This window comes from Nicotiana tabacum, chromosome 8 (assembly GCF_000715075.1).
Source record: "Nicotiana tabacum cultivar K326 chromosome 8, ASM71507v2, whole genome shotgun sequence".
Taxonomy (NCBI): domain Eukaryota; kingdom Viridiplantae; phylum Streptophyta; class Magnoliopsida; order Solanales; family Solanaceae; genus Nicotiana; species Nicotiana tabacum.
Genome location: NC_134087.1, coordinates 8,154,587 through 8,167,384, shown reverse-complemented (window position 1 = coordinate 8,167,384; position 12,798 = coordinate 8,154,587). Strand labels below are relative to the sequence as shown.

General features: G+C 35.3%; 1 protein-coding gene across 1 annotated transcript; it reads right to left on the bottom strand.

Annotated features, from left to right (window-relative positions):
• Window positions 1-4,598: 4,598 nt before the first annotated feature.
• Window positions 4,599-12,269, bottom strand: LOC107783779 (protein MLN51 homolog). The gene is made up of 11 exons (XM_016604797.2): window positions 11,584-12,269; window positions 10,453-10,555; window positions 10,111-10,340; window positions 9,181-10,022; window positions 7,433-7,529; window positions 7,022-7,150; window positions 6,548-6,603; window positions 6,384-6,429; window positions 6,047-6,246; window positions 5,474-5,602; window positions 4,599-5,380 (listed from the first exon to the last, which is right to left on the bottom strand). The coding sequence occupies exons 1-9, from the start codon at window positions 12,081-12,083 to the stop codon at window positions 6,219-6,221; spliced, it is 2,031 nt and encodes a 676-aa protein (XP_016460283.1). The 5' UTR covers window positions 12,084-12,269; the 3' UTR covers window positions 4,599-5,380; window positions 5,474-5,602; window positions 6,047-6,218.
• Window positions 12,270-12,798: the final 529 nt, after the last annotated feature.

Genomic DNA, 12,798 nt, shown 5'->3' with positions numbered 1-12,798 from the left:
GGTGACCCCTCACCTGATAACATAGGTCCGCATTTGGATATGGCAGAGTACTTAACCTATTCTACGAGTTGTTAACATCATGCTTACTATAGAGATATAAAGACAATTAATAAACCAATAGTATAAAACCTTTTGACATTTCCAATATATAAAAGTAAACCTAATTAATTAAAAAAAATCACATGATTTGTCGGCTTTCAACCAAAGTTTGCTTTGTATATGGGATGTCACTACTAATATATCAGTATTTTCAAAAAACTGTATTCATGAAAAATTTGTCGAACTTTTCGGGTGTCGTGACCCCTCACCTAATAACATAGGTCCGCCTTTGGATAGGGCAGAATACTTAACCTATTCTACGAGTTGTTAACATCATGCTTACTATAGAGATATAAAAGACAATTAATAAACCAATAGTATAAAATCTTTTGACATTTCCAATATATAAAAGTAAACCTAATTAATTGTCTGCTTTCAACCAAAGTTTGCTTTGTATATGGGGTGTTACTACTAATATATCAGTATTTTCAAAAAACAATAATCATAAAAAATTTGTCAAACTTTCCGGATGTCGGTGACCCCTCACCTAACAACATAGGTTCGCCTTTCGATGGTGCAGAGTAATTAACCTATTTTACGAGTTGTTAACATCATGCTTACTATAGAGATATAAAAGACAATTAATAAACCAATAGTATAAAATCTTTTGACATTTCCAATATATAAAGTAAACCTAATTAATTAAAAAAAATCACATGATTTGTCTGCTTTCAACCAAAGTTTGCTTTGTATATGGGGTGTCACTACTAATATATCAGTATTTTCAAAAAGCTGTATTCATGAAAAATTTGTCGAACTTTTCGGGTGTCGGTGACCCCTCACCTGATAACATAGGTCCGCCTTTGGATAGGGTAGAGTACTTAACCTATTCTACGAGTTGTTAACATCATGCTTACTATAGAGATATAAAAGACAATTAATAAACCAATAGTATAAAATCTTTTGACATTTCCAATATATAAAAGTAAACCTAATAAATTAAAAAAAAACACATGATTTGTCGGCTTTCAACCAAAGTTTGCTTTGTACATGGGGTATCACTACTAATATATCAGTATTTTCAAAAAACTGTATTCATGAAAAATTTGTCGAACTTTCCGAGTGTCGGTGACCCCTCACCTGATAACATAGGTCCGCCTTTTGATAGGGCAGAGTACTTAACCTATTCTACGAGTTGTTAACATCATGCTTACTATAGAGATATAAAAGACAATTAATAAATCAATAGTATAAAATCTTTTGACATTTCCAATATATAAAAGTAAACCTAATTAATTAAAAAAAATCACATAATTTGTCTGCTTTCAACCAAAGTTTGCTTTGTATATGGAGTGTCACTACTAATATATCAGTATTTTCAAAAAACTGTATTCATGAAAAATTTGTCGAACTTTTCGGGTGTCGGTGACCCCTCACCTGATAACATAGGTCCGCCTTTGGATATGGCAGAGTACTTAACCTATTCTACGAGTTGTTAACATCATGCTTACTATAGAGATATAAAAGACAATTAATAAACCAATAGTATAAAATCTTTTGACATTTCCAATATATAAAAGTAAACCTAATTAATTTTAAAAAAATCACATGATTTGTCGGCTTTCAACCAAAGTTTGCTTTGTATATGGGGTGTTACTACTAATATATCAGTATTTTCAAAAAACTATATTCATGAAAAATTTGTCGAACTTTCCGGGTGTCGGTGACCCCTCACCTGATAACATAGGTCCGCCTTTGGATAGGGCAGAATACTTAACCTATTCTACGAGTTGTTAACATCATGCTTACTATAGAGATATAAAGACAATTAATAAACCAATAGTATAAAACCTTTTGACATTTCCAATATATAAAAGTAAACCTAATTAATTAAAAAAAATCACATGATTTGTCGGCTTTCAACCAAAGTTTGCTTTGTATATGGGATGTCACTACTAATATATCAGTATTTTCAAAAAACTGTATTCATGAAAAATTTGTCGAACTTTTCGGGTGTCGTGACCCCTCACCTAATAACATAGGTCCGCCTTTGGATAGGGCAGAATACTTAACCTATTCTACGAGTTGTTAACATCATGCTTACTATAGAGATTTAAAAGACAATTAATAAACCAATAGTATAAAATCTTTTGACATCTCCAATATATAAAAGAAAACCTTAATATAAAAGGTCACATGTTTGTCTGCTTACCTATTTGCCAAATCCATCAACTTTTGATAGAGTAATATATAAGAAACGGAAATTTCCATTCACCATTTGTGAACAGACAAAGGCAAGAATCCATTAAAGGGATGACAACGAAACAACACTTGAACATCACTCTTCATGTTGTTGATATATGATAGACTTTGTGATAGGCTAGAATTTAAAGTTTATGTGTTCAGAATTTAGTTCTTTTAAGTTATTAATTTTTAAATTAATAATTTTAAAATATTCGGCGGATTTTTTAATATAAATCAAGAATATGGATCAAAATTATTGGGTTCAACCGATCCTTAAATCTAACACTAGCTCCGCCCCTGAACTTGTGTGTGGTGGTTTTCCTTCTAGAAGAATTAAAGAATCTATTTGTTATATAATTTCCATTTGTGGCAACAGATGATCGTAACAGACACTCATACTTCTCTTTAATTCTTTTACCTCCAAAATAGATCGATCCAATTTTATCCAGACAAAGGGCAAAACTCAAAAGCAAGTAAGCTATGGTCCTCCACCCTTCCCACGCCTAATTGATCTCAAATCTCAACATACTCCAAAAAATCAACATTTCATGTACGTCTTTACCATTTGAATGGAAGAAAATAATTTTGAAGATATCTGCTGTTTATTTTTAGATTTTTGGGTGTAAAAATAATAATTGTTGAAAATTTTGACTTGAAACTAAATGCCATCAAGTCACCGCCATTCAATTAATCAGCTACTACATTTTCTTAATTTCTTTGGTCATTGGTGTGTCAACTTGAATTAGCTGCATGGGTTTTAATTAGGGGTGTACAAACCGAACCGAAAAATCGCACCAAACCGAAAAGTCAAATCAAATCGAAATCCGACTAGGTTTGGTTTGATTTGGTTTGGTATTGAGTAAAAAAAACCCGAACCAAACCGACATATAAATATATAATTTCATATATACTTTTAAGATTTTATATTGAATTTTCTTTAAAAAGTGCCTAGAAATATTTGGGATTCTCTTGCGGGATATAATATTTAATAGTATATGAAGTGCTCCATATTTATTAACCTTAAATAATGGATTGTATGATCACTTTCTCATCAAGTATTACTGAAATGCGTCAATGTGTTTGTTCTTTCATATTCATATCATATGTTAAGATCTATTAAATTGTTATATTTTTTGGATGTGAAGTGATCATTATTATTTAGGTATCATATTGATTTTTATGTTTAATTACTAAATTCGGTTAACCTTAAAAGTGTGCATCAACGAAACATTATTGTCAGACGACTAAAAAAATAACTATTATGTGTTACTAAGAAAATTCTCTCGTAAGAATATTTTAATAGATAATATATTTGTCAATTTTTTATATTTTTACTAAACATATATTTATTTATAAAAAACTTAGTAAAGTAAGATTGAAATAATATTTAAGTAACAAAAAACCCGAAAAATCCAACAAAACCGAACCAATCCAAACCGATATAGTTGGTTTGGTTTGGTTTTGATAAAACCCGAACCAATCCGGTACATGTACACCCCTAGTTTTAACTATGTGCACTAATGCTTAGACACATGAAAATATATCATTTAAATTTAAACATTATCTCCCATAATTTTTACCAGTTTGATTGACTCAATATCATATATATCTTCAATGACCCTATGTCATACCCGTGAATGTTCAATTAATCAACTACATGTTAATATCCAATTAGCCAATATGGAGTATTTATTTTATGATTAAACTATTTTTTTAAAGAAAAATGTATTGTATAGCCGCTCTTAAAATAATAGCCAAAAAATATATATTATTTTATATATATAGACATTCTGCATGTTATATACAATAATTATACAAATTTTATACACTTTTTCGGCTATCGAATGTAAATAATTTCTGACGCGAGTAAAAAGTGAAAAATACCTTCTTTTTTATCCTAACCGCCCAACAGCAAACTTATTTATGGCATGTTTGGCCAAGCTTCTTCAATCCTTAAAACACTTTTTTTTCTTTAAAAAAAGTATTTTTTTTTCTTTTCAAAGTTGAAGTGTTTGGCCAAGCTTTTGGAAGAAAAAAAATGCTTTTGAGGAGAAACAAAAGTAGCTTTGGAGAACCAGAAAAAAGTACTAGCTTCTTTTCAACAGTACTTTGTTGAAAAGCACTTTTGAAAAAAATACACTTAAAAGCAATTTTTAAAAACTTGGCCAAACACTAATTGTTGCTAGGAAGTACTTTTAAAATTAATTAGCCAAATACAAACTAATTCCCACCAAAAATACTTTTAAGAAAAACACTTCTCAAAATAAGGTAATTTTTGCAAATTGGCCAAACATGCTATTAGTGAGACTGGTTATGCTATGTAAAATTCATACCGATGGAGTTTCCCCATATCCATTACTTTAAAAATAAAAAAAATTAAAAAAAAAAAGAGAAATTCCTCTTCCATTTGATTATGATCTTTGCATACACATTCCCATTCCTAAACTTCGCGATGGAAGCAATAAAAGAAAGAAATTTCAATTCCACCAACAACTTCAGCCTAATAATCAACCCACTTCTTTCCTCAATCCAAATAAAAGATATCGATGACAACCACTTTCATCGACTGCATCCGTGTTCCAGCCTATGTAGTCATTCTTCATGTAGTCACAATTGCAGATCTCATAAGGCCACGGGAAATCTTAGTAGCTCAATCGGTTGAGGTGTTCGATTTTCCATCTTGTAATTCCCTTCCCCTACCCCCTATATCTAGCTTTAAAAAAGAAGAATAACACCATGGGATAAAAGAAAAAAGAACCTTTTGTAATCTGTTATGGTTTGTGCGAAAATGATGAAGTTGGATCAATATATACCCTTTCTCTATAGAGCGACAGAGAAATGATATTTTCGCTTAAAGAAACTCACCCAAAATATTTAACCTATAGAGCATTTAATTTCAGCGGGTTCCAAAGAAACTCACCAAATTACTGAAATCAATTGAAGCCACTAATGGAAACTTGAAAATAAAAGTTGCATAGATTTAAAAGGTAAAAAAAATTCCCACACTAAAAGAAAGGAGCTGCACAATATTTCTGGGTTCTGGTCCTTTACCATTAGTTTCCTAAAAGGGGAACAAAGAAACCCAAGCCACAAGAACCTGAGATTCAAAAATAAGGTAAAAAAAAAACTTAATTCTTCAATTTTAAAAAGCAACAATCAAAGCATGGCGCTTAGATTTCTGATATCTTACCATATATTCAAACAGATAACTGCCACCTGTCAAGCTGCAGTGTATCTCTGAAAGCGAAGCAGCATGAGCAGGCGTTTGTTATGTTAACCTGCGATTGGCTATTGCAAACTCCAAATATGAACACCGGTTCTGAAGGGAAAAAAAACATTGTATGGATTAATGTAAGATAAAATATCGCTAAACAGAGAGCATAAAGTTACATCACAAAAACCATAATGACTTCTTTCAAGTTCAACAGTCTCCCAACTTAACTTAAGTTGGTTGGCTATTGGTGAAGGTTCGATTTCCCACCTTATAATCCCCTTCTCCACTTTCCCTTCCCCTACCCCTTACGTAATAAAAAGAATTGCTGAGAAGCTGGGGTAGAGCAATTGCTGCAGTAATGCCGAATCCTTGAGGATCTTTTTTGGTAAGTTAAATATTTTTATTGATGTGGGAATAAATCCCACACACCAGCAGTATACTCCTTTAGCCTTTAGGATTATGTATGCAGCATTTTAAAATACCAAATCACCTTGCAAGCAAGGCACAACAGAAAGCAGCCATATTAAAGTCCCAAAGACAAATCATTACCTACAGCTTTACCATATATGAGAACCCCAGATACTCCAGATCAACAATTGGAATTAACAGAGGGCCTGGGTAAAGGCTGCAACACCACAAGTTTTCCTTGGAGATTTGCAACACCTGAGAAGTGCGGTAATGACAATAGATCATGATCTTAATCTGCTTATTACTCTTTGGCTCATTGGTCAAACTTCATCTCTGTATATCTGCGCCCAGAATATTAAAGGAAACTCAGAATCTTTGTTAAAGTTAAGCAAACAGGATATATACAAACAGTTGTTGTACAAAAAAAGAACTTCGGGAATAAGATATCTCGATGCAGCAATATGGAATCGAGGCTTGCCTGCGGGGGTTCTTCTGTCGCTGTCCGGGATTATCATTAGTTAGCTCTGGAGAATGAAATTAAGGCAGACAAGATCAGATACAGAGGCAAAAATTTTGTAACACCTAAGTGAATTTTGCATAACTAGTAGAACAAAAAAGTGGAAATGATAAGAGCAGTCATACCATTCTTCTGTTCAGGCTTCCTTTCATGGTTTGGTTTACTGGCGCTATCCTCTTTGCTGCAGACAGAAGTAACTGTTAAGATGGGTTTCAACTTATTTCTATAATACTGCTCTACACATCTAAAGCTGCAGTTATTCATATTAAAAAAAGAAAGTACTTTCCCAAAGGCGAACAGGATGTACGAAACAACTTTTATTGGTGAAAATGAATCACAGAGACATTTAACTATAATCTTGCAAAGCAATGACACAAGAACTCTCTTCAAGTAAAACTGTCCAGAAACTAAAAATTTCCAGCACAATGCATAAGAAATGTCAAAACAGACAAGATGAATCCCTTGAACTTTCAAGTCTGCTATATGTGATCCAAAGGAATGAGAATAACAATACTGGCCAAAGTACGACATGGAAACTCAAGCCAGAAGGAAACACAAAAAAAAGCTGGAATATCTTCTAAACAGCCAAATATACTGACCTTGGAGCAGCAGTAAGAGATGATATCTGCCCACCAGATGGTCGAGCATGATAACCACCATCAAAAGCAAAATATGGTGAACAGTATGTTGCGCCCAATGCTCCTGCAGCCCCAGCTAGCACTGGCAACCTGGAGATCGGAAAATGGCATTATTTAAGTATTACCCCATTCGGCATGACAATGATGATATATTAATGAATAGATTCATTCTGCTAAATTCCAAGAATTCAGACAGAAAGGATAATTCATTCCCACTATGCATAGGTAAAGCTGCCACTCCAACTGGGTATAAATTAGGAAAGAACCAGCAATAAAATCTCCATACAGTACAAGGCGACAACTTCCTCACACTCTCCCCTTTCATTTTGTAAATATTTTGATTAGCATCACAGTTGTTAAAGACAACCTTACCATGTCATATCGGAGTTCTGGCCAACATATCCAGGGAAGGCCATGCCAACAGCAGGCACCCTCATGCCACCAGGTTGCTGGCCCCCAAATTGCATGACTGCAAAATTCCATAACTTTGTTAAAAACTTCCACTGGGAAAATCCAGAAGTACAAAAGTGATCCTTCTTAATAATGTAAACTACTCCACTCAATATAATCATAGCAAGATCTCTGGAAAAGAAACCTAGCTAATTTGATATTAATAACTTTCTCTCAATAAAAAGGTACAGGACATATACAAATCAAATTTATTAAATCTTCCATCAGAACCACCTCTCTACTCCCTCAGGGTATGGGTAAGGTCTATGCACACACTACCCTCCTCAGACCCCACTTGTGGAATTTTACTGGGTTGTTTTTGTTGTTGTTGTTCCATCAGAACAACATTACAGAACAATTAACATAAGTGCATTTTGGAACAAGAATGATATTCAGCTAAAAGTATATGTTTTTAGTATATTTCCGACTCATACCTTGAGAATAGTTGTTGTGGTTTAATTCATAATTGATGCAGGAGTGATTTTTTATGAAGGTGGAATTAAAGTGAAGGATTGGCACTAGTTGGAGCTGGAAACACATGAAGAACTGAAGTCACTAGGGGACGTCTAGAGTGTTCGCATCGCAAGCGTGTGTGGCCTACAAGAGGTTTTACAAGTCGTGCAAGACAGTGAAGTGAGGCCATCACGACAACCATCACAAGACCTCCATGAAGGTGGATGTCAAGGTGCTCGTGTTGCGTCCCCTAAGACGAGCGCTACACGTTCTCCTAGCCGACTTGGGATTGAACTAAAATGTCTCCTACACCTATAAATACACCCTAAATATGATTTTTAAACAACTTTTGACCTAGGGAGAGTAAGGAACGGCCGATGAGCTTTGAGTTCATCCTTTCTTCCGGCAAACCAATAATTTTTTCTTTGGATATTTGTTGTTTGACAACCATGTCTATGTGGAGCTAAACTTCACATTCTAAGGTTTTAGTTTTTTCATGAACGTTGTTATTTGAATATTGATTTCGGCTTGTTAATTCATTGTATTAGTTTATTTATTCAATCATGCGCTTAATTATTCAACTACTTAATCACCAATTGAATACTATATATGAATCTAAGGATGAATTCGGGAGAGGGAATTCTAGATTGCAAACAGGATTGAGTAGAGCATGTTTCTGAACCCGTATCTCGGGGAGTGATTCATGGTTAGGATAGGGATATAACTAACAGTCTTGCTTAGTCATTACATAGGAATTACAAAAGCGTTCTTGTTAACTCTAATTCCATAGAAATATAGGCGTTAGATTAACTTGAATAGGCAAGTAGTACTCCGGGAGAATGCTACGAGTAATATTAACCATGTGACTATTCAACTAGATAGATTGAGAAGTTGAATCAGTTGAAGAATACACCAGGATGTTAGATAGCCCATCACCCTAGATCGTTTTCATCACATTGATAACATAAAAATCTGCTCTTCCTCTGTTCAAAGTTCATTATTTGTTTCTTTTTAGTTTAATTTGTTTATTCCTTGCTTAGATAATTAGAATCGTTTAATCTAGTTAATAGTTCATAACAAGTCCTCAGGGGAACGATACCTTACTTATCACTTTATTACTTATCGACCGCGTGCACTTGTGTGTGTGTTTGGCCGCAACAAAGAGCTAGTTTCCTTCTGCACTTCACATTTATAGATGCTAGATATGAAAGGTCTACCTGGCAAATACGGTGGAGTTGCAGATAAGTTTTGATCAACGTGACCACTACCCATGCTTCCAGGTGTGCCCATAACTAGTGTTCCACCATAGAGAGCTGACCCCCTTCCAGTGCCCTGAAGACTTCCTTTTCCTTTTGCAACAATAGCACTCTTTGATTTACCCGACTCCGAAGAAGACTCGAGCTCTCCATGAAAGGTATTCATAGTTTGTCCTGTTTTGGGGGGAGAAGATTGAGATCCAGTATCAGATTGCTGCACAAGCTGCTGGGTAACCTGCAAAGAAGGCTGTCCTCGACTTTGAGCAGAATTTTGCTGAGTGGAGTGGACCTTGGTTGGCTGAGTAACTCTGCTACCTTGGTTATTGGGTACAGGGTATTGGTAATTCATATGTGGCAATGTATTAAATCCTCTTCCTTGGCCTCTCAATGGCTGAGACTGCTTAGAATTTACTGATGAGGAACCAGGAGGCATATGTAAGCTGGATGGAAGCTTCCCAGAAACTGTAGAAATAGGACCATCCATTTTATATTTGTCTATGCCGCTAGAGCCACTCACATCCTTCCCCCGCAACATTGCAGTTGATTGTGCAGCAGCAGAACTTCCGCCCAAAAGAGAAGGCTGTGCACGGTGGCTGCTTGTCCCGGTTTGCAATTCCCTCTTGTGTGTCACTGTAATTTCTTTAGTCGACGGACCAGAGGGATAAAATGGAGGAGAAGCATAATTCAAGCTTGATATAAAGCCTTGCTTCGCAGATGTAATCCCGTCATTTTCGAAATTTGATACAGGAGCAGATGCTTTGCCATTGCTATTATGAGAAAGTTTCTCAACTGACTGACCAGATCTGGAGAAAAAATTCAATATGAGAAAGAAGGTTAAAACAGAATAATTGAGGAAGAGACGAAAGGAAAATTAGCTGACTTGTAACTCACCGCTTGTTCAGTGGAGGAGCATCAATGTTTTCCTTAGATAATGGTCGATACCTACTTGGCCCACGACCCCGCACACCTTTTGATGCATTGTTCTGAATCTTCTGGTTATTATCTGTACTCTGATTATAATCGTTGATGTATGTGGCTGGTCTTCTCCCCCCTGAAGTTCCACGTTCAACCCCTCGAGTTCTACCACGACCTCGATACCGACCCCTTGAAGTCCTTCTACGCTGAGAAATTAGAAAGAACAATTTAAGACCATACAATTTAATGCGCAGAAGACTAGGAAACAAGGAAAAAGAAAGAAACCACAAAAAATAGCACATCACTAAAAGCACTCACCTCTCCATAATGCCTCTCCTCCATGGTCAACTCTTCAAACTTGTCATGCCCCCATTTCCAATCATCTTTTGATTCCCATAATTTTCTTCCACCAAATGTACGCCTAACAAAACAAGTAACATAGGACAACCGTATAAATTTCTCTCATTACTACAGAAGCTTATTTGTAGTGAAAAATTTTCTATCACAAGTTGCAAAAAGGTATAAGCAGTGAAATGTCAAATTAAAATGTTAGTCAAAACTACAACTTACAACATCAAGCAAAACAGTGTGTGTGCGTGTGTGTGTGAGAGAGAGAGAGAACAGAATGTTTCATTAATCTGGTATAGTAAATCAACTTAGTAGCACTTTATATAGTTTAAGTGCATTAACTGCTCTTTTCTCCTTTGCAGAAAAATACTCTTAGAAGGGGCAAAAGAAGCAGTTACGTTCAAAGATAATATTATTGTCTGACCTAATATTTCAACAAAGAGAAGAAATAGCAAACTGCAGTCCTTTCTTTCTCTACCTTTAGACATACTACTTTGCTACCCTGGATTCTATAATAAGTCGTTCCCGCCAGCATCTGCTTGCAAAACAAAATTTTTAGCAAAGCAAGTTCTAGGACGAAAGGTGGCGCATATATTATTGTAATGACTAGAAAACAATGCACACCCTCCCTGCTAATTCTCTTTTTTTGACTGTCCAAAGTATACAAGAAAAAAAGTACCAGCTATAGTAATTACTCTTGCTAGGCCGTCTATCAGCACATAAGTTTAAGAATTGAAAAACAAGAATGTTGAAGTTACCAAAGTTTAGCTGCTTTAACATATCAAATCTTAATAATTTCAAATTTCCAGGGAGAACATGCACCCGAAGCCTCTATGACAATACAATTTAAGCATAGACCAAACTTCAATTCATGAAAGCATATCATCCATTACCAAAAAATTATGTGCAAGTGATTCAGTTTAAGGTGCAAGACGAAAGTCAAAAATAAAATTAAGGTTCTTTCCCCAACATATTCACTGGCTCACTTATTTCTATTTGACTTCTAACAAGCCAATTCTCTCAAATAAGATTTCTCAATATATAACAACAACGACAACAACAACAATGTCTCGATGCCAAACTAATTGGGGGAAACCTGACCTGTGTGGGGCAGCTGCAGCATTTTCTCGAAACCTATCATCGTGCATGTAGAAAGCACCGGCAGTGGGAACAGAATAGGGTTCATTCGGTTTATTCGCCTCTCCCGGAACAATGCCATCGCCATCGCCATTATCCATCCCCGAATTCAATTCCCTCACTACTTCCTTTACTACTTCATCCTCCTCACCTAATATTGCTTCTGCTTCAACAACAATACTTTCTTCATTACCAACACTACCTTCATCATAAACTTCCTCTTCCTCCACATACTCTTCTTCTTCCTCTAATTCGTCTTCCTCGTCGTATTCAGCAGCAGCGCCTTGTCCTTCCTCTGATTCGTCATCAGAGTCGTCAATCCTCCTTGAGGGCTTTTCTGTCTTTTCGCTCTCTTCTTCATCATCACTACTTGCCTCTCTCCTCCTCATCTTCAACGACATCTTTGCTTCCTCCGGATCGCTCTCGTACTCCTCCACTTCTTTTTCTCCCACTCCCGCCATCATCAATAACACACCCAAAAAACAAACTTTACACCAACAATATCAACAAAAGAACCCTAAATTGACGAGAATTTGAATGAAATATTGGGTTTAGGGGGGGATGTGATCTGAATTTCGCGGGATTAAGGTATGGCTATGGAAAAACCTAGAGTTTGAGAGGGGGCAACATCAGTTGATTTTTTGCTGGATATTTTGTTACTAGTAACATTTTACGCTTTTTGTAGGGGTGGGGTGGGGGTGGGGGTGGGGGGTAGGGGGAAGTGGTCGTCAGCAAAGTACAAATAAGGAAAAAATCGAAGACGTATCGCATTCTGATTGGGATATTAATGTCTTCCCTTAGGCAGCTGGTCGCCTTTAATTAAAATATTAATTTTCAAGTTTTTTTTTAATTTATTTTAAAAAAATTTATTTTTTTAGCTTTTCAAGTTCACTTTCACACTTCGTGGATTATTTTGATTTTTTTAAGCCAAAAAAAAGAAAAGGATTGCTGTGATTTTTCCTGTTTTATCATTCTTATTTGACGATTTACTGACTCGGATAACTTATTTTTGTTTTGATTAAGTTTATTAAAAGGAGTAAAGCGCCCACTAATGTTGGGTTTTTAATGGTTCGATTCGGCAGGTTATTTTGTAAAATTTGTACCGTATTTATTTTTCGGTTAATTTATTATGTATAATTAAAATTAGATTTTGTGAAACCATCCCAATCATGTCGATTT

Excerpts from the sequence above, each read along its gene's own strand:
- LOC107783779 (XM_016604797.2), bottom strand. The coding sequence starts at position 12,083 with ATGATGGCGGGAGTGGGAGAAAAAGAAGTGGAGGAGTACGAGAGCGAT. Across the intron at positions 10,556-11,583 it reads GCTGCAGCTGCCCCACACAG|GCGTACATTTGGTGGAAGAA; the intron begins GTCAGGTTTCCC and ends TTGTTTTGTTAG. Across the intron at positions 6,430-6,547 it reads GAAGCCTGAACAGAAGAATG|AGCTAACTAATGATAATCCC; the intron begins GTATGACTGCTC and ends TTCATTCTCCAG.